General features: G+C 33.8%; 3 protein-coding genes across 3 annotated transcripts; 2 read left to right on the plus strand and 1 right to left on the minus strand.

The window, feature by feature from the left end:
• The first annotated feature begins 320 nt into the window (after positions 1-320).
• Positions 321-9,937, plus strand: LOC105223152 (neuropeptide SIFamide receptor). The gene is made up of 5 exons (XM_049449210.1): positions 321-368; positions 1,240-2,208; positions 3,299-3,461; positions 3,588-3,768; positions 6,050-9,937. The coding sequence occupies exons 1-5, from the start codon at positions 321-323 to the stop codon at positions 7,050-7,052; spliced, it is 2,364 nt and encodes a 787-aa protein (XP_049305167.1). The 3' UTR covers positions 7,053-9,937.
• An 8,362-nt stretch (positions 9,938-18,299) lies between these two features.
• On the plus strand, positions 18,300-19,853 carry LOC125776548 (thyrotropin-releasing hormone receptor-like; the record flags this gene model as incomplete). The annotated part of the gene is made up of 1 exon (XM_049449211.1): positions 18,300-19,853. A coding segment is annotated over one exon (1,044 nt), but the record flags the coding sequence as incomplete, so codon positions are not given.
• Positions 19,805-23,536, minus strand: Rab1a (RAB1A, member RAS oncogene family). The gene is given in 5 exon segments (NM_001319789.1): positions 19,805-20,675; positions 20,754-20,981; positions 21,053-21,100; positions 21,174-21,294; positions 23,141-23,536. Coding segments are annotated over 5 exon segments (618 nt in total). The 5' UTR covers positions 23,164-23,536; the 3' UTR covers positions 19,805-20,477.
• Positions 23,537-23,770: the final 234 nt, after the last annotated feature.

The following is a 23,770-nucleotide window of genomic DNA, read 5'->3' on the forward strand; positions in this document are numbered from 1 at the left end:
AATTGGTATATAACTCATGGGACATGAATGCGAAATAATAGTAATTAAGCTTTGCTAGACTCTTGTATGTATGAATGTATGTTATTTAAGAATATATAAATTTATACAAACACATCTAAGCAATGTAAGAGGATATCGGATTGTTTGGCGTGACTAAATTAACACGAAAAGTGTAGCAAACTGTTTTAAACAAAAATTATTGGAATTTGAATAAATTAAAAGAGCTTACTTTATGTTTACTCACTTTAAAGGACTATAACCAATTGTATATCTGGAAACGCGCTTTTTTAAGCATTTTAAGAATTTAATAAACTTAAAAAATGTTCAATGATCCCATAGCCGATCTTCACTTGGACTTCAGAAAGATGGTGTGAGAATAACAATCCTAAATCCCAAAAAAATAATACTACTTTATATGAATACAAGTAATAATCTGGGTGCTAGTACAAATTTTGGTTTTTGACAAAATGACGGTTTTTCAAAAAAATATTTTTAAAACTTAATTTACATATATTCTTATTATTCCTTCGATCATAACTCGATCATACTCCAAAACGATATAAGGTCACTTGCAAATATACATATTTATAGGTCTCTATATGCACATACATTTATAGCGACCATTGCACTTACACGCTTATGTATTCATATTCGATTATATGTGAAAATAAAAATTATTAATTGCTATACATACATATATTGTAATTTAATGTTCATTTTAATAATAATTTTTTTCCGTTTACTCAACTTTACAGCTAACGAGGAACTGCTGGCTCCTTGCGGGCCGCTGAGTTCTTTGGAATATTGAACCACTAATTAAGTTCTACAAAGAGAATGACATAAATTAATTCATTCATTGCCACAGAAAACATATGCGTAAGCGTAATCTGATTAGCTGCTCAACGGACCTACTGCCAGAGACCATTAATGTCACCATTTCCACCTCATCATAAATAAATACAAATGAATTAGAAATGAGAGGAAATTATTGCACGCTCTCCTGATAATTCGAGGCGAATGACAGCACATAATATTTTCCACAGAAAACTAGTATTCGGACAAACAGCGGGAGTTCACACATATACATAAACACATACAAACGTCGATCAACAGCACCATGCGTGTGTGTGGGTAGTCAAGTGCTTCCGGCCGCAAGTGCGAATGCATTAGACACACGTTCCGCCGTGTGAATGTGATAATGTTGCGTTGTATTTAATTACCAATGCGCCCTTCTAACAGCAACAACAAAAACCAGCACCAACAACGGCAGCAACAACGAGGTTACACAGCAAGAGCAAACGGGCTTACATATCAGCACATTGGAATTTTACGGGACACGCATTGCTGGCAACACACGCAGCAGTGGCTGCAGAGGTGACAACAACATTTAAGCAAACAACAAAAACGAGATCAATTGGGGTGGAGACACGTGACACGAGCATTTCGGTTAAAGCAAAGGAACAGTTTCGCGGTCCAGTAGTAGGAGCGGTGGTGGAAGCAGCAACTGCAGCGGCAACAACAACAACGAAAACAATAACAACAAAAACCTGTCATTACGTCAATACATTCCATTTGGGCGGTTGTAAAGCGAAACGAAATCAATCCCGAAACTGTAATCGTGAAACTTTTAATTTCACCCACGCGCTTGTCAGTGCTCTGCTGCTCCTCTGCTGTCTTGCGTCAAATAGTTTCGTAACAGCAGCGGCTTTGCCGAAAGTTTCCACTGCAAGTGGCAATGACGTGCGAGTCGCTGTTGCTGTCGGTGGTATCGGTGTCGTTAATGGTTTAGCTAACCGTAAAGCGGGTGTGAACACCAACAACAGCGTGGACCCCTGCGCTTTTAAGACACTACGAAATGTTGACTGCCATGCAACGCTTCCCCACGGCGATGACTACAATATCAATGGCAATGCTTATCATGTACAACAACCCATTATCGAAACTACAGTCGCGCTTCAACTCATACCAACTGCAACGCTTTTCGACACCACAACTACCATTAAATCTGTTGCCACCGCCAGTGAAAACAGCGAAACCGTGGCGAGCGACACCATCGCTCCACTGCTCATCGATGGCGCCAGCACCACTGCCAATGTGTCCGCCGTGCAGGAGATTGTCGAAGTGCCACAGATTCCCTCTTATATACGCAACACAGCTATGTGCTTTTGCATAGCAATCATGACGCTGGGTGTTATTGGCAACATTATGGTGAGCATTTACCGCACCATAAGTATATGCGTGTTTGAGTATTAGTGTGGGTCGGTTTTCATGTGATGAGAAATACTCAGTAATAATCGCCCAACCCACTTTCAGTAGTTTGAGATTGTTTTTTGATATGATTTTAGGTCAGAATCGGATTATCTTCCTAACTCTTTAATTTGTGCTGCATATTAAATGGCGAATCAGCCTTTTAATGTCTTAGTGTTGATATTCGTCCGATCTGAACAATTCGTTCGTAGGTTGTAGCATTCTCTTGTACAATAATTAATACCGAATTTCATAAATAAATTTTGTCAAATAAATAGGTTTTCATATGAGTACTTGATTAAATTTGTATAACAGCGATCTGCTACAGTGCTCCGACCTGAAAAATTCATTCGGATATTGTGGCACTGTCTTGGGCAATAATATGTTCCAAATTTCGTGAATATATCTCGTCAAATAAAAATTTTGACACACAAGGATTTATTTCTGATCGATCCTTTTGTATGGCAGCTAGTTCTTATAGTTATCCGATTTTGGCGGTTCCGACAAATGAGCAATTTCTTGGGGAGGAAAGGGTTTGTGTAAAATTTCAGATCAATATGGCTAATCTAACATGGCTAAATTGACTCAACTGGCCACACCGACCATTTATATATGTACATGTATACTTTATAGGGTCTTCGACGCCTCCTTCCGTGTGTTACAAACTTTTTGGCAAACTTAGTATACCTTCTTCAGGATAAAATGTATACAATAATGAAAATGACCATTTCAATGATTTATAACACTATTCAATTCAGCATGAAGCAAGAAAGTTTTGAAGAAACTCGATTTTGACTGCTTTCAGGACTCACCAAGCATGACAATTTAACAAAAAAACGCTTTCAGTACAAACTTTCAAACTAAATAAAATTGTGTAATTATTTTCGTGGTCCAAACTAATGTATAATTATATGTATGCATTAATATTACTCAAATATCGAGCACCCATATGGGTTGTACGCTGCGTATGAGTAATCTAGTGCGGAATTTCGTTAAGTTGACTTTACTCACGTTCTTTTTCGTTTTGCTTGTCACTTCACACGTCGTTTAGGTGCCAATTGTTATTGTGAAAACCAAAGATATGCGCAACTCCACCAATATATTTCTTACAAATCTCAGCATTGCCGATCTATTGGTGCTGCTGGTGTGCACGCCAACCGTATTAGTCGAGGTAAATACGCCACCGGAGACCTGGGTGCTGGGCCATGAAATGTGTATGTAAATAAATTTAAATTTCCCTTGTAGATATATATATATATATATGATATATAATTTGTTTATATATGCACCGTTTTACTATAATTAAATGTTTATTTACTCTCCTTCCCCCGCTTCGCCAGGCAAAGCAGTGCCATTTGTTGAGCTAACAGTCGCGCATGCCAGCGTGCTGACAATTTTGGCCATCTCATTCGAGCGCTACTATGCCATATGTGAGCCGCTGAAAGCCGGTTATGTGTGCACCAAGGCGCGTGCCATACTTATTTGCATTTTGGCGTGGGGAATTGCGGCTGTATTTACCAGGTAAGAGTTTTTTTAATATGAAAAATCATGTAAACCTTACCACAATAATTGAGCTGACATGTAAATGTGTTAGGTTTGACAAAACTTTGTTCTTTTCTGCTTAAAATTATCGTAAATCCAAAAATTGGAAAAAATTATTCTTACTGTAAATAAATAACGGTCCTATTCGAAGGACTACATGGTCAACATTTTGGTTCTCGACAAAATGGCGGCTTCTAAAAAAATTTCGTTTTAATAAAAAAATTTGCATTTCACTTAAAAAATAGAAATTAATACAATTACATTATCTACTGACAAAATGCGAAAAAACTTTTTTGACTACCTAATATAGACTTATGCAGAAAGAAAATACATTTTTGAAATTCCCAAGTGAATATTACCCCTTAAGAATGCTGAGCAGAAATAAGATGAGAAGTTCGGTAAAACATGTAGTAACCGTATAGCCACCAATTACATTAATTATAGTATTATTAATGATTATCACGGCAAGGCAACCTTCCTTTTCACCCCAATCTCACATATTTTTTACCTTATTAATTGCGGACTTGAATAACACTCAGTGTCCTCGAGTTCTCAATTACAAGGGATTTCCTAAATGAATTACCCCCAAATTCAGTTCAATTATTGTGGTATAATTTAGTCTAGCATTAATAAACTAGTCATATAAGTTTGTACATATGTATGTACAATTATATATAAGAACGTAGATGAAGCGTAGTAACAGCTGAAACCTCCTTTTCGTAGTTGCCAAACACTAAATACCTTACATTTATACATGAATAGTTTAAATTTGCAATTCTTCCTGTTCAATTTAGCTTGTATATATTTACATACATATATATGTATATTAATTGCTAGTTTCGCGCTTGTAAAATTTTATGCAGATTTTATTGTAAATTATTTTAAATTCATTCTTGTTGATATTGCTCGTAATTTGAATATTAATTTCATGCCTTTGTCAAGATTTTTGCAGCCATTGTTTATTATATAGATTTTATTATTATGCGTGCAACCATTTAGCATGCCCAGCAATAGCCATCAAAGCGTAGTCTTAAAGACGCCTACCGACATGTTCATGTATATATTTGTAAAAAGCAACAAAGCCAAAGCCAAAGCAGCGTACATAAGGTGCCTAAATAAAGTTTGTATGTGTGTAGCTATTTAAAAATATTTGAATGGAAATTGTGTTTGCACGTCAAAGTCGGCCGATCGCCCTTACTACTGTCATTATTTTAGTCGTCACCATTTTCATAATCACCGTCGGTTGTCAACGCGTGCCCATTACAAGTCACCGAGGAACGAAAATTGAAAAAGTACGGAGACAACTCTCTCCAAGAACAAAAAAAGAGTAAAGAGACAATTTAGTCCTTTATCATTTTGCTTACGTTGAGGTTATGTTTTAGTTTTTTGTTTTCTATTTTTTTTGTTTTTTTGCTTTGCTTTTATCACCGCGACCCTTTTTATTTGTAGTTAAATTATATTTGTATTATTTATGCGGCTGCTTGTCGCCGTTAGACCGCGCTCTTAAACATACCCACACAATGGAAATGAGGTAATCGCATGCTATTAAGGGCTTACGAGCAGTGACCTTTCCTACCACCCACTGTTGTTGTCACCATTGACTTCATTTCACCATTCAAATAGGCGTTGTTATCACGTGGCCTATAATTGCACACTTCCGCGTCCAGTTACGGCTCTGTGATAGCCAAAAAAAAACTTATACAAATATTTGGTGCTCTTTAGTTATTTCCTAAATCAATTATGGAAAAGAAATGAGTTATAAAGGCACAGAATCTTGACATAACTTTTTGGTGGATCAGTTTTGTTAGCTTAATTCGTATATTCTTCTCAAATGCATTACTTTTACTTTCTCAATACTTATACTTCTTCGATAATTTAAGTATCAGGACATACAATTTAGTTCGCTATAAATGTAGCTTCTTTTTGAACTAACAAAAGCGATATCAGGAGCAAAATGTTTCGACAGGTATATGTTGAAGCAGAAAAAAGTTAAATTGGATCGTGATGCTCCTTGTGAGCCCTTATAGTTATTCGAGGACGAGTTATTCACGATCGAGGGAATGCGGTTAAGCCGTTGTCAGTATAGTAAGTCCTTATATTTATATAATTCCGATATGTTATTGTCATAGGTTATAGTAAGTAATAAAGAAATTCAAGAAATACACTCCCTATTGGCACCTAATTCAGGGGTCATACGTAATTTTATGCCTAGCCTTTAACCCTACAGTGAAACTACATACAAATGTACTATATATTTTAGTCCTATTATTTGGGTTGCTGAGTACAAATTCGTCGAATACATTGATGGATCATCGGTGGCGGTCTGTTTGACGCAAGCGACAACCAATTGGACTGTCGGATACTTTTTGATGACAATAATCGTATTCTTCATACTACCCCTACTGATCCTTATGGTACTGTACGCCATTATAGCAAAGAATCTAATATCCAGCAATGGTCCAATGATGCGTGTAAGACCATCGAAACCAGAGTTGAGCTTAAAGGCGCGCAAACAAGTCGTACTTATGCTGGGCGCTGTCGTTTTATCCTTTTTTCTTTGCCTGCTGCCCTTTCGTCTACTCACCATGTGGATCATATTAAGTTCGGAGCAGACCTTCTTCGAGATTGGCGTCGATCGTTACTACAGTCTATTGTATTTCTGTCGTATCATGTTCTACTTGAACTCAGGCATCAATCCAATTCTGTACAATCTGATGTCGACAAAGTTTCGTAAAGGATTTTTGCGGCTCATTTTAAGCACATGGCAGAGCTCCGTCTCATCAATAACCTGCGGACGCTATAAACGCATACGTGCACGTACCGGCACCATTACTGGTATGGCAACCAACACCAACACGAACACCTCGAATACCGCCAGCAGCCATGCGACCACATCCAGTATACTCTCACGTCAATCTAACCGCCGTTACAGTGACGACATGGTCAACACTAATTCCAGTACGCGCACCGTTACAAAGACACAAATACAAATACAAATGCACATACCGTGCGGTCCGGACAATGAGATGTTGGCGATGTTGCAGAGCAGTGTAACAACCAAGCTTGGGAACGAAGTGCAACGCAATGATAAAAATGTGTGTGCGAGCGATAGACGAAAGTCCACAGCGAAGTGTCATAAAATGCAGTCTGCAATGCGTTCTCGAAGCGAGTCGGCGCCGACCGGCACTAGTAGACGTTCGGTGCATGTTAGTTTCGATGACGAAGAGGCTCAAGCTCCGGAAGAGGTTGTTACTCTAACGTGATGCGGTTGAAAATAAAAAAAGAGGCTATTTCAGAACGCGCAGTTGCGAGCAAATACCTATTACAGTAATATAATATTAACAGTTATTTGTAGGCATCCGAATGGTTGCAAGTGGTGTGTAGTTGGCTGTGGTATTGTGTATTCAACATAGTTACATATATCTGTATCTTCTTAAAGAAATTGTAAAGTGTCTAATAGTAAGAGTAATAAAGTTATTTTATATTGTAAAAGATTTTATATTAGCCAATTTCAAGCATAAACAGTTAGAATAAGCACAGTTGAATGCAATTTTTGCTGAATATATTATTTTTTTGTTAAAGTGAAGGATACAAAATAAATAAAATTATAAAGGTTAGAGTTTTTATATAAAAAAAAAGATAAGATTAAAAAAGTAAACTCTTTTTTATACTAAAATCAAAACGAATCCGCAAATGTGTTATACATTTGAGTCTGTAACCTGATCAACGTATATTAAGTCTGCTACGAAGTTTGTAACGCCTAGAAGGAAACGTCGGAAACGACATGAACTATATACATATATAAATGATCTGCATGACGAGCTGAGTCGATTTGACCAATGTCCGTCTATATATACGGGAAATAGTCTCTTGGTTTTTGAGATATCGCTCTGAAAACTTTGCTTGTTTTTCATTTTCTCCCCAAGAATTTACCATAACCGGTTATATTGGACCTCTTTAGCATATAGCTGCCATACAAACTGATCGATCAACATTAAGATGAAGATCTTCATAAAATATACAGAAAAATGAAAATATTAACGAAATAAATAGTATCCTATATGTGCTATCGGCAAAAAAAGCTTTAATAAATCGCAAAATTGTATACAAATAATATATATTTATGTATGTACCAAATAAATATAAAACACCGTGATATATGTTAATAAAAAAACGAAAAAAATATAATTAAATGAAAGTAATAATATGTATACATGTGTTAGTATAATTTAAAATATATTTAAATAAAAACTAATCTTATTTGTGTAATATACGAGGAAAAAACTTAGTGTTAACTCATATAAATCATAAGTACATAAACTATCATATATAATATTAAACTGAGTGCACAGTGAGCGTTAAACAAACATGCGAAACCAAATATTTTAAAGTACGATTATATGATAAAATCACCTTCTACTCATTTGCGGTGGGTAAAAAAAATAATATTTTATATGAATATCTCTCTATGAGACCTTGATTGTTTTGGGAAAGTCCTTGACCTTAAAGTTTTCTAAATCTTCTTATTATCAAGTAGAAAAATTCATATCTCGCGTCAAAAAAAAAAATGCGTCGTTTCATAGATTTTGTACGAAATAAAAAAATATCAACTATCTGATGATAAGAGAAAATATATAAGCAAGAGGGAGGACTTGGAGACATTTTTTTAAAGATGAAGCTTTCCGTTACATTTAATAGTTCATAGTTGGATACACTTTCTTAGAGATGTCTAAAAACCTATTTTCAGAGTACCAAGCGAAAAAAATATTCGGTTTTCTGACCCACCGTAATATACAGGCATGTTAATATTTGTATAACCTTAAAATATTTTCACTCTATACATTTTGTACTTAAGAAAACTATATAACATATATATACATACTTAAAAATAATCTAAGTGGAGATAGCACGATATGTAGCTGTTAAGAAATTTGTTGTTTTGATGTTATTTGCTCACAGTACTATTAGTAATTAATATGGGTCAAAATGTATGTTTCCAAACACAATAATGCCGCAATCATACAATTTCAATGAAGAAATGCCTTGAATTAAAAAAAAATTAGTATTGAAGGTTTTTGTTGGACATTTTGAATTCTTTAATACTTTAAAAATGAATTTTTACAAAATAATCCGATTTTACATTCCATTTTCTATCAAAAATATCGAAGAGATAGTCGCTTAACAGATTGCTCAAACCTCAAACTCATCAATAGTCTGAAATAACTTTCGATAAGTACTTTAAAATGTTAAATTAAATATTTCTATTTTATACATATGTCAAATATAATCCACTTGCTCACACAAATCAAATAACCAAAAATCTATTCGCTAAACATATTAACTAATTAAGAAATATCTACAATATCTGTCTGTGTTGATAATCAAAAATTAATTAAAAGGTAATCAAAACATAACCATCATTTTCGTGTAACAGTACATTAAGTAGTATTCCGTTGCAAGTTTAGAAATATTATAGATGTACATACATATGTCTAGATACTTAAAACAATTATTAAAACAAATAATGAAGCACAAATATATAAAAATAAAATAATTTATGTTAGTGTGCATATACTAAAATACATACATACATATATACATGTGATTAATATTTATACGAAAATATTTTATTAAAAAAAAAATAAAGATGTGAAAGTCAGCCTGATTAAAATGTGCATATTCTTCAACTGGTACATAAGTTTGTAGAAAAAATTGTGGCCTTTCGCTACATTAAGTCAGTTAATGTTCTGTTTTTGTACTCTTTTCTCTGAACAATTTTCGGCCCCTTTTTCTATCTTCCCTCCTCAAATGAACAACCCTACATACATATATTATTAAATAATTATGACTACTCTCTACCACATTTATCTGTATGTGTTTGCTGATACTTTGACTTTTTCCTACCATATTTCTCAATTTGGTCTTTAGGGATAATCGATTTGTGTTCCCAAAAATTCTATGCGCCAATTTCTTCATTTCATTTGTTTCCATTTACGTCTAATCCATTACCACGCCATCCATCTCATAAAGCTCAGGTATTTTTGTATATATTTTGTGCATGCTTTGTAACATTCACTTTTTACTTCCTGCACGCTTAGCTACATTTTTCCCAGCACCGCCTGGTTTCATATAAAATATCATTATGAACGCATTAGATGCGTCGATGTAGAGGAAAGCCGACAAAGTTGCGCATTTTGCATGTTTCCTAACCCGTTTACACTTCTGCTTGGCTAAACAAGAATGTGTGCCTTCACCAGCCATGTTACAACAAAGAAATAAAGAGACTAACAAAAACGAAATTGAGGAAATGGCTAATAGCCAATTGACATGTACATATTAGGAAATGCCTAAACCAAATGGACACAGTATAACGGTCATCCTTCGAAACAGTAAGTAAGCATTTGTTTGCCTCTTTGACATACATATAGAACAGTACTTTATACTAAACTGTTATGTCGCTGAGTAAAATGTTAATAGAAAATAAATATCAATACAATTTGAATCAAATAACTTAAGTAGTTTTATTTGGCCGCCCACATAGCATAAAGCAGTGTATATGCCTTTCCGAGTCATTAATGGAAGAAACTTCAACATCAATTCGAATAACATCAGGCGAAGTTGTGTTGAATACAGAATATCCAGCAAGTAGTCGCCACCAGCTCTCGATATCTTATTTTCGAAATATACATATAATTTTGTGCGAACAAAAAACATCTAAAAGACTTATGAATAAATGTTCCCCAAAAAGCTGATAGTCTTATATAGTAATTGTGCTATTTTTTCATACAGCTAATTTCGGGTATTTAAAAGTATTCAGTTCCTCGTAATTTTTTTATAATAAAGAATAGTATTTAGTTATACTATATATATGAAATTTTAGGGGTTACTTGGATTTCCTCGGGTAAAAACAGTATTTTACCATACCTCGCGCTGACAATATAATTCCTTACAGAATCATATAAAAAATAAGTGTTCTAGTTAAAACCTTTATTTAAAACTTGGACGAAAGAAAAAAACTGAAAATTGGATTTTAGCAGGCATTTTTACAAAAAAATGAAAATTTCAGTGAAAATTTCGCGACATTTTTTTTCAAATAGTTGTTATCGAAAAAATTTCTTCGTCTAAGTCTTTAAGCATTGTATTTCAAAACCAGTGTACAATTTCATGAAGGTCTGTTGAGTAGTTCTCTTGTCAACCGACTTCAAAAAGCTTCGAGAAACGTGTTTAAAGATGGCGCACTTAGCCTAGCTAGCCTCGAGCGCACAAATTCTCAAGGCTGTATCTCCGAAACTATTATTCGAATCAACTTGAAAATGTCGGACAATATTTTAGAGGTGTTGTGGAATTTAATAGGCAAAAAAATCGATTTTTGAAAACTCGTAAATCCATATCGCCCCTAAATCTGCGAGACCACATGGTCCGAATGCACACATTTTCGACTATTTTCTATGGTGTATTCAATATTATTCATTCACTACATTTTGCAATGATAACTTTCGTATTGAACGACACTAACGGTATAAAGTCAACCGCATGTTTATATTCTTGTATAAGGTATAAGGGTGTTACAAGAAGTATTGACCGATTTTACCTATTTTGGCCGCCACAACACACTATTAGCAAGTAAAGATGCTATCTGAATAAGGTGATGTATATGATATAAAGTCAACCGTAGGTTTCAAAATGCTTATTTTGATTTATTTGGGGGCAAGAAAAATAAAAAATCAGACGAAACCAAATGTGGTGAAAACGGTGGTATTCATTAGGTTTTGGGCTTTAAATTCGATCACAATCTTGGCTCGATCCATGATTTTTTCATCCACAACTCCGGCCGTTTTTGACGGATGTCTCGCGTAAACGCTTCAATACGGCCAAATAGAGCTCCTTCTTTATCGTCTGTCCATCCAGAACAAATACGTGATGCGACGAATATCACGAATATCGAAATAACAATATGCATCACCTTGATTTTTAGCGGCTTTGGTATGGTTTTTTGGTTTCGCCTCGTTTTTTGGGCTCCATTCCGATGACCGTCGACTTGTTTCCATGTCAAACTAAAAAACCCATGTTTCATCGGCAGTTACAATGCTCTCCATGAATGTGGGATCGGATTTCGCACAGTCAAGCATTTCCAAAGAGACTTGTTTACGATACTCTTTTTGAAAAAATTGAGTCGAGCAAGAAGGTGTCTCATACCTAAAATATCCACTAAAATCATTTGAACGGACTCGCGAGATGTCGAACTCTCTTGGCATCTCTCTAATATTATATATACTTGCTTCAAGATTTTCAAGCAGCATATCCTTGACTTTTTTAATACTTTCACCAGTTGAAGAGGTCGAAGGAAGAACGAGGCATGTCTTCTCGATCTCTCGACCGCCAGCAAATACTGTTTAAATGAGAAATTAATGACAGACTAAAAATTCTCTATTTTAAGAAAAGAAGTTATGCGTTTTTTTACGAAAGCATATAAAAGTAACTAAAAATTAAAGAAGCCAAGTTTTTAATAAATTCATATAAATCGAAAAAGTTCACTAGATGCCAATATTTTACCAATACTATTAATATTTATGAATGCACACATATACACACATATGCAAGTATGTATGTATTTAAATCCACACTTAAGGAATTTGACAGAAGAAAATCTAGTCAAGTTAAAAAGCTTATTTCCACACAAAATCCTATGTATCTCCGCTTATACGCCAATCGACATGCAATCTTTGGCAGAAGCTATAAATCCGTTTACACATGAACAAAACAACAATAACAAGAACGTCAAACAAATATCTAAATAAACACCCTTTCACAATTTCCTTAGGAAAACAATCAATTTTTCAGGCTATTAAACTGAAATGAGTGCATGAATGTTGCTCCATAAGACACAATAACAACAACAACGACAACAAAATATCTCTACATATTTACATTTATACCTCAATAACGCACAAAAATCTGAAGGTTTACACCCACACGCTCTCGCATACAAATGTATTTAAATAAGAGCCAGAAACGGATCCCAACAACAAACGAATCCATGAACATCCCAAAATGGCAAAAGAAATTGAAACCGAAATATCGCAGTTAAGAAATCGAAAATTTCCATGCAAAAATTGTAAGCCAGTGCAATTCATAGAACCCAAATCGAATGCTCTTCGCATAACAGAGTCCGGACAGCGAAGCACTCGCCACGCGTGTCCCCAGCACACTTTGCCGGTTATTGTTGCGTGTGTGGGTATTTGATGGCATTTCCCCAAACATGATTTAGGTGGCTGATCGAGAGTAATCATGGGCATACACACTTATGTACATATATAAATACCTACATACATATGTTTCGACACTTGCCGTTAATAGTGCTACATGTTGATTGTTTTTATCGTTGTTGTTGCCGCTATTGCTGCCGCTGTAGTCATCAAACATTCGAAATGGAATTTTATGATATTGTTGCTGTTAATTTCGCCACTCCGAGCAGTGATTGTTGTTGTCGCCAAAATAATTTCGCTATTTAACAACGTGTTTGTTGCTATTATAATGTGGCATTTACAAAATAAACCGAAATTTATACATCGTACCAATTTATGCATGTAAGTATGTTGTATATATGTATGTACATATACGGGTATGTGTGCACACCTACACACCCTCGCACCAATTTTTCTCCTTTATTTATGGGGATTCGCTGTTTGCATTCTTGTTGAGATTTTTCTGTTGTCATTGTTGTTGGCACTTTCATTTAACTACAAGTATGTTGACCATATCAGAGACGCAGTTGCTCCATTACTCCTTGGGTGGTAAGAAGAAATCGCGACGGAGCATGAAACTTGACTTTAGCGTTGAAAAGGAAAGCGTTTTATTTAATATTCATACATATGTAAGTATGTGTGTATATACAGACCTATGAACACGCAAAGTTATATTCAAACATATTTACATATATATTTATGCACTTATGTTAGTCAGTACATGGGTGGAGCGCGATTTTGGTGATGAGGTTTGTTTCTTATACTGAAACATTTTACTTACGATTTTCTACTCCTTATTGACTTTATACTTTGCTATGTTTATGTATATTTTATGTATTTCCATAATAAGGTTAGGTTTCAAAAATGAAAGTTATTCTAACAAAATTGGACGAAATCGGTTTATGCCTTATTATATATACTTGTGCATACCTAACATAAGGGTATTCGTACTTCATACAATATAAGATCAAATTTCGGGTGCTCGATGTTTTTTACTGTCATATTAAATTCTACAACACCTCTAGAATATTTCGATTAAAATTATTTGAAAAAAATGTCGCGAAAATTTCACTGAAATTTTAATTTTTTTTGGAAAAATATCTGCCAAAAATTCAATTGTCAAAATTGTAATAAATTTTTTTATTATTTACTTTGACCCAACGGGGTTTCAAAACCCCATATTTACAATCCCCTTTCAAATATATTTATACCATTCGGACAAGCGTGTAGCATTAGCTACAATTCGGTATATTCATTTAAGGGGTTAGGGGTAGTTAGAATTTTCAAAAAATTAATTTTTGTTTTTTTTTGCATTTTCGTTAAGTGTAATATCTTAAAGATATTCCCTGAAAATTTCACGTTGATCCGATAATTAGTTTTTGAGTTATTCGACAAATAACAAGGAGAGCTCGGGCACTTCTAAGCAAAAAGGCAAACTTTAAACGCGTTTTTCTCAAAACTATGTTTTTTGAAACGGTGACAACTGTAACTCGAAACTCGTTCAGTAGATTTTAATGAAATTTACACAGCTTTTAGAATACATAATAAGATGTCGAAGAATTTTTATTTTTTCGAAAATTTCGATTTTTTAAGACCAATTAACTGTTGATTTTTTTGCAAAAATTTAGAAAAAAATTTCCTGAGGCCGCCATTTTGTTAATTTTGAAAAAAAAATAAATCCTTCGATCAGGCCCGAGATTATCTATTTATAAAACTAGTTTTTTTAGTCCGATTTTTTTTAGATGAATCTCCAAGGACTTATGCTTGTCACCGCAAGTACCTTTTTTGGGAACAGGGTCAACACAAACAACTATAACTTTGGAAATAAATTTTTTTTTTTAAATTTTCGTGACTTCAAGCCAACACATCCTATAATAATGCCATATTACTACTTTTGTAAAATAACATGATTTAATAGCAAAAAAAAATACTGAAAACTCACATTTTTTCGTGCCTCTGACTACCCCTAACCCCTTAAACATTTCATAAACATTATGAGTATATTAGAGGATATTTGGCTATTTTTTCGCAGCTATGTCTGTTACGTTCACTTTATTATCCCATTAAATTGCATTATTTATTATGCCATTCGGACAGCTTAAATACGCATAGAAACCCACTTTTGTAAGCATAGTCGTAAGCTTGCGGTTGTATGAATGACCAATGGGGTTTTATTTGCGACATACATACATATACATATGAATATATAAATATACAAGCGCACAAACAAATACACAAACATACCATACATACATAGAATATTAAACGTTTATACATACATATGTATATTTTATGTGGCGTAGTAAGTATTTAAAAGTGCCACCTCGTCGTTTAGAACACCTATTATTTCGTCTAACAGTTCACGACCGCTTCTTCTAGATATTGATGCAATTTCCGTTACAATGATTGAAAACCTTAATAATTGATTAATGTAAACGACTGTTTATTGGGTAGCTAGCTAGCATGGCGATAGAATTTAGAATTTCACAAATTTTATTTTATTTTTTATTTTACTCGTTAAAGTACGTACATATATACATAAATATGTATGTACATAGACATGTTCTTATTGATTACTGACAACCAATTTTTAAATGTGTCAATCAGTTTTTACCGCAGGACTTCCGTTCACAGTTTACATGCTTACCCACATATTACATGCTTATATGTATGTATATGTATAAAAATAGTTTATTTGTTATTATGCCACCACTTGCAACCAGCCAAGCACGGCTCAAAATCTAACGTGAAATCCAGATAACCACAGCTTTATTCTTATTGTTGGAAATTTTGTCGAAATCCACATAATATGGATGACTTGAATTTGATTAGTTTTTCTCATACTCTCGCTAAGCTATAATCGCCATTTACTTTCGGTCATGTGACGTCAATAGCATACCGACATAGTAACCCACACTTAACTAAAGCAATACACACATGTATGTATATGTATGTATATACTTGTATGTATGTATGTGAAGAATTTTTACAAGGCACAGAAAGCGAAAAAAAATTCAATAATGAGTAATGAGTATGTTTACTACTTGCAACACTTCAAGTAAAGTTAGTGGCGAAAAGACATGGGAGTTGATTGAACCGAAAAAGCTATGTAGACATACATAGCATATGTATTATAACTGAAGTTGGAAGCTTATATTAGTTTTAATGCAGCGTTTTTAAAGACTTTGGCAAGAAAACGATTTTAAATAAAGAAATATTGTATTAACTTTAAAGAGTTATATCCTCATATCCGATTTTTAGCTAAAAAAATAGTTTTTTTTTTGCATATGCTCATATTTATTTGAAAATCTTATCCGTAAATTTTTAATTTATGCAGCAAATGGCTTCTGCGAAAAGGTGCGTTTTTATCTCATGTAATCGGATTTTAAAAATTTAAGCTGGTTTTTTCGAAACGCTGTTTTCAGTATCAGTGAAGTAAATGTTTTTGAAATGGCTCTACCGGCCAACTTAAAATCATTACTCGATCTTCCTAGATATGCATCTTTCACAAAAAACGATACCTGTATTCACCAAAAGTAATAAATGTATTTGGATTTTTCACTTGAGATAATTATTTAAACAGAAAAATCTTCTTCACCGACAGACGCCTATTATTGGAGATCCTCTTAAAGATTGGATCACGAAAATTCAAATATTTTTAAAATGAAACGCCAATTAATAAAGTGCATTAAATTCTGTAAATTTTCTGTCGTCACAAAAAACTTTTGTTTTGCAATTGTATATAACTTCCATTTCTTTAAAGAAAATACGTTCTTCTGATGTACGGGTACAATCAATATATTGCTTTAATAACAACAAGATATTTTCAGAAAGAAAAGCTGGGGAATCGTTCCAAATAGCAATATCATAATCACAGTTTTTCAAATAGAGCTTACCTTAATCAAATTTCCATAACACTAAAGCTCCCAATCCATATGTAATCGTTAGAAGCGTGAGTAAATTTTTTTATAAAAGCAGCAACTACTGACCAACATTTCACCGAATCCATCAATTAACATTTTAATATTTAGAAATTATTGCCAGTAATATTTATTAGTTTCTTATTAATTATACACTTACACAATTTCGCGAAATTTAGTTTTATTACTCGTTTCTAGAGATTGTTGAACTTTTTAATAACTTGGCACAAAACCAGGCGGAAATCCGATACCAAGCCTTTTAAAGCGAAAACTTCAATTACACACAGGGTTGCAAACGCAAGGGTTATTTAATGTGGTCATTTTCTACCGTCAATACAATTATACATAAAATATAATATGGAGTGTTTAAAATTTATTATTTCACGCATACAACTTTGTTTTTGTATTCATTTGCCGAATTTGTTAAATATCATACGTACATATAATATAATTATATAATATACCTAGTATATTATTGCGAAAAAGAATCCAAACTTTTTGTTAATGGCTTTGCAACCCTACATATTTATAATTGACGTTTAGCACCACTACAGACACAACTACCGTTATGCGTCAGTATCCTTTTAGCGGGAATATTAAGATTTATAGCAAATAATGAATTCAAGATTTCTAATAAAAATATTTGAATGTAGTTTATCAAATGCCATAATGTAGGGTTCATTTATGAACTTCTTAAGAAAAAATCGGGTAATACTTATAAAGAAAAGAAATTGTGTTAATTCGAGGGAAGAAATTCTAATTTAAGTTTTTCAATACCTTTGGGTCCGGCAAATTAGTGCTAAAGTGAAATAATCATTGCAAATAAAGTTAAATAATTTTGTACGTAGCAGTAGTGTTAATAAAATAACGCTTGTGAAAGCGTGATAACAAAAATAAAAAAAATGTATGTATGTATGTTGCGTGTTAAGCGTGAAAGTGAAATAAATTTACATAAAAAGCATTAAACGAGCAGAATTTGTATTTAAAACCAATTCTGAAAAAAACATATAGACAGGTAAGTGGAGCTCTAATAAATATGTACGGTATGTAAATTCTGTAGAATTAAATATTAAATTAAGATGTTATTCGACATGTTTATTTTCTTTCGATATCTAATTGGAAAAACAATATTTATAGTATTTGTTATAACTTCTAACTATGATGTTGTTCCTTCATCGTGCTTTAAAATACGGCTTTGCATTCTAGTGAAATCAGTGTAAGTTTTCTGCGCTTGCATGCATAACCTGACAGGTTTTCAACAGGCCCTCAATTCAAAGTATTTATTCCTCTGCATATATGTAGTTACATACATATACATATGTATGTACATATGTACATATGACACTGTGATGTTACACATCAACTGTTTACTTTGATCATAATTTTCTTACTTTTCGTTAGTCCCATCGTACTAATTGCAACCTTCCGCATGGAACGTTATTACGACAACACAGTGGTGGCTGTGTGCTTCACATCAGCGGAAACATTCTGGTCGGCATTCTTTTTCATCGCTTGCATTGCCATATTCTTTATTTTACCCTTCATCGTGTTGGTGTTGCTCTATGTTGCGATTGCTTACAAACTTTTACGTCGCAACATTGACTTTCATCGACCTACCACAGCCGCTGCGCATGTACGGTCCACTACTAACCTGAGCTCGGTTATCTTGCGCCAACAATCATTAAACAAACTACCACTACAGATGACACGCAGTGACACTGATAATAACCGTAGCGGCACATTAAATATTGGCGCAAGCGCTCAACAGCTACGTACAGGTATGCGGAAGCATCGCAAGCAGGTGATTTTCATGTTAGTTGCGGTTGTAGCCAGTTTCTTTCTTTGCCTTTTGCCATTCCGTGCTTTCACATTGTGGGTTATCGCCGCATCGACAGAGGATATCGCGGCACTTGGTATTGACGGTTATTATGGGGTTTTATACTTTTGTCGCATAATGCTCTATTTGAATTCGGCTCTAAATCCGATACTCTATAATCTTATGTCATCGAAATTCCGCACTGGATTTTGGCGTTTGATTATTTCCTGTTGCAACAAACATAGAAAACATCCGATAGGACGTGGCAATAGGCGCACGACCGCAACGACAACAACAACCAGCCGACAGCAAACTGAGCCAAAGCCACTAAGAACTTACGAACAACGTCGTTTAAGATTCAAACGCGAATCAACATTTGCAGTGAGCTCGTCCATTTCCACATCTTCAGGCACGGAGCGAAGTACCAGCGTTACTATAGTAGCAAGTCGACCAGTTATGGCTCCACGATCAGGGGTGGGTGCGGCAATAATAGATATAACCAGAAGTACTGTATCAAGTGCATGCCCTTTGGAAAGTGATGAAAACGGAAAAGAGGGAGATCTTATCACTTGAGAAAATTTGCAGCTGGCTGTATTTCCTATGCATATGCCCATGGCAAAAGTTACTCTATAAGTAAGACTGATAAACCTCGAAGTCAATAATAAATGCTTTCAATTAATATGCTTTTGGTAAAAAGGGAGTTATCTGTGGTCCAATTAAGTACTTAAGCACATCCAATGTTGAATTTTTTCATTCTTTCTTAAAGATATGATTGTAAGATATTTTTAAGAATAACGTACATACATATGTATGTACTTAAGTGCTATATATAATAAAAGTATAATAACTTCAGAGTAAATGGATATAATAAAATATAGTGTTATTTAAGTGGTTGATCCACATTCATTTGAATAGTTGAATGCAGTTGAAGATCGCAAGTTATAACTTAACGAACTGGTAACCACTATTTGCTTGTGTAGTTGGAATAGCTGTACCTACAAGATTTTTAATATATGAAAACACATTTTTTTTACTAATTTCATTTAAATTGCGTATGTCGTATGTACTTTTTATTTATTAAGGTAATAAACTAATATTTGCAGCAATTCAGTTGGCCAGTGAACCAGTAGAGGTTGACTGGACATCTAAATTACCTAATAAACACAAAATTTTATATACTATGGATTTTTATTAATTATAAAATGATAGGGGAATTTTCAGACGCCCGAAAAGACACTACATCATCCTCCATTACTACGATACGCTCACACTTTAGCTAATTCCCCACATAACTTCTTATACCATCGTTATTTACGCATTTGTTTACATTTAGGTTTTATTTAAACATTAGTTATAAGTATCTTACTTAAAGTTTTTTTCGCGCATTTTTTTGTGGTTTTAATTTTATATGTTCGCTGTCATAACATTAATTTTTGTTGCTATGTACTTAAAAAACGTGTGTTTTGTTTATTTCTTACGTTTCTTTGTTGTTGTAAACATTTTAAGTTGTGTCCCCATTATCATCCGATCCATTTCGTTACCATCGTTTATCATTATCTTCCATTCATTGCAAATGTATTATAGCTTAAGCAGCATAATCATTTGTTTCTTTATCATCACCATCTTTGTTGTGATTTCTTTTTTATTTTAATTGTTTTTTTAGTATAATAAAATAAAGTGTGTATATGAGTTCACAATCGGAGTTATTCAGCAGCAACCTGATTTGGTGTTCTCCACCGGACGTCCCTGATCAATTTTAACTTTACTGGCGTTCTCAGTGGCACTTGAAGGCGGCCCAACACGATTCTTTATCTCGGCAGCCATCGTCAGGAAAGCCTGTTCAACATTCGTTGCGTTTTTAGCTGAAGTCTCCAGAAATGGAATACCCAACTGACTTGCGTATTCCTAATTCAGTCAAAGAAAAGCAAACAGTTTTATTTATGCACTTGAAATATATACATACAAATGAAAGATGATACTCACCGCTGCTGTATTTGTGTCAACAACTTTCTTGGTAGTCAAATCACATTTGTTGCCCACGAGCAACTTGTTTACATTTTCGCAAGCATATCGCTCGATTTCCTCTAACCATTGCTTAACATTGTTAAACGACTCCTGGTCTGTGCAATCATAAACAACAATAATACCGTGTGCGCCACGATAATACGAAGATGTAATTGTACGGAAGCGCTCTTGTCCAGCGGTATCCCACTGTTATGAGGACAAAAAATATTCCTACATATAATTTTGATTTTATTGAACAAATATAATCTCAAACTTACAATTTGCAACTTTATGGTCTTGCCGTCCAACTCAATGGTTCTAATTTTCTGTAAAACAATTTTTGGAAAATAATCAATGTTTTTGCTTATGAAGTTTTAATTGAATTCATTATGTACTTACGAAATCTACACCAATTGTGCTAATATAGCTTTCTGTGTATGTATCATCAGCGAATCGCAACAAAAGACACGATTTACCTACGCCCGAGTCACCGATAAGCAGTAATTTGAACAAGTAATCACTATAAATAAAAAAAATATAAATATTTAATATATCAATAAATATAATATATATATATATATACATATATTTCAATAAAGGTTCTGAAAAATGCATCTACATACATATGTATGTTTATATTGAAAATATAAGTTTTGCGTATGCCTAGTATAGTAAAATTACTGGTTACGTATGTATACGTAGCAGACACTATTTTTATGCTCTTGGAATATTATGCTGTGTAAATAGTTTTGTTCAGCTAACGGTTGCACGTATCACCTAAAACTAAGTGAAATAGATATATGATTATATAAATATATATGTATATATACATAATAATCAGGATGACGAGACGAGTTCAAATCCCGATGCCGTCTGCCTAGCCGTACTATTTGTCACAGGGGATCAACATTGCAAGGTGTCACATTCTAATTGAAATTCATAGAGAATCCTTTCCTGGTAGAACTTTGTATTTTTGCTTCAAATGTGTTGAATGGGATCAATAATTCCTTTAGCCCCATATACCAAATGTAAAGATTTTCGGTCTGACTCGGCTGACTTTATAACGCATATATCAGTCAATATGTGAGTTAATAAAATGAGAAAGCGTATTTTTAATATAACGCTGGATATTTGTGCTTAGAATGAATAAAATGGTGTGAAAACTCCCCCATGTAACTTACAAGCCTTATCCCTGACGGTACTTCCCTGGCTTTAATCCCAGCAAGTTGCAAGAGTATCTAATGTCTGGTTATACCCGGACTTAGCTTTTCCTTACTTGTTCTTTTAATTATCCTTCATAATGTATCTGTCACTTGCAATACTAACGCGAAACATTGGCAGTTTACGCATGACGTATTTGACTTTTGTAATGTTTGGAAAAATTCAACCAGTTTTCTACCTGTTAAAGAACACTATTTGCCAGGGTAAATATGCATAGCAAATTGCCTACATACATAAATGTGTACAAATACTTTGTTTACGATTACTTCAAAATTTAGAAGTAAAACACTAAAAAATAGTATAATTATGTAAGCAAATGCATACTAAAATACCATTAAAAAATTACATTTTTTTTTAATGAACTTTGAAATCAAATAACACTACCAAACTGAGCTAAAGTAAATAACAAAAGCAAAAAATTATCGTAATTCTCAACGTGGTAAAATATCCTAGTGCAACCACAAGGACACCATTGTCTACCTTATGGAATGCTTGGTTGAGGATATTGTTTTACCTAAATTAAATTTACTGCTAATCATATGATGTGCCTACCTAAATGCATGTAGCCGTACATATACGAACATTTGCCTGTAACATTTCTACCTCTTATATACACAAAACAATACATCAGGGTATGAAATTATGGAGATCAAAACGAAAAATGCAATACACAAAACAGAGAAAATGAAGCAAGGTGGCAGTCAGTAATAAAGTAATACTCGCAATGTTGCTGGGGTAGAGTCTATGATTGAGGGAATGGCTCACAATGAGCATGAGAGCGGCAACGTATCTCTCTTTACAAGTGACTCATCCGCCCCATAATTCCACACAACATAACTCCCATTTCGTATTGTTAATAACAATTAATTATATATAATTTTAATAAACTAAATATAAAAAATGATAACATGGAAACAACCTCCAATGTAACTTTTTCTACGAGTGTAAACACTCCCTACATATGTATGTATGAGCACTGATTGCCACGAAGAGTATTCCTATGCATAACTGCGACGTTGACTGTGAATATGACGGCGTGGATAGACATCATTATTTTAATTGTAATAAAAATGACGTCGCAAATTTGTAACCTTCGTGGAATAATATAGAAATATTAGATAAATTCATATACATTTTGCACTTACTATTCTGGATTCATTGCTGACATTTTTGTATTGAACACTTAAGACTTCGCTTTCGGAAAACTTAAAACGTTTTCAAATTTTCTGCTCCCGTACACGAATTTGAACTATTGTTTTTTGTCTTCTATTGCTAATCAAATGATTTTTTCTTCCTTCAGCTGAGCCACACTTTCCACTGCTGTTTTTTACTTCAGTGGACGGTGTTATATATACTTTTTCAAAGATTCACACTGCAGCAAATATTTAACCTAAAATCTTGATATTTAGACTTTTGTATTTACTTTAAAAACAACTTGTTTTCTATGCGATATATTGCAAATGAATGCTACAACTTTTATTTTTCGCTCGACAATTTTCAACGACGGTAACGACGACGAAAGAACAATGGCGACGAACAAATGACGATGATGAAAATTCACTTGTATATCTCACTTCCACGCAATCACTTGTATAGTCTTGTCTTTCTCGCACATAAAAAGTAGTGCACTTTTCTGACACATCAGTTACATTTCGATAAACGATTAATAGGTGATTGCCAAGGTTGTTGAAATTCAATTTTAAATATTAATTCTGTATTTTCCGAAAGGAATAAAATCGTTATAAATGCGACGCAACAAACATATACATATAATG

Source organism: Bactrocera dorsalis, chromosome 2, assembly GCF_023373825.1.
Source record: "Bactrocera dorsalis isolate Fly_Bdor chromosome 2, ASM2337382v1, whole genome shotgun sequence".
NCBI classification, from domain to species: Eukaryota; Metazoa; Arthropoda; class Insecta; order Diptera; family Tephritidae; genus Bactrocera; species Bactrocera dorsalis.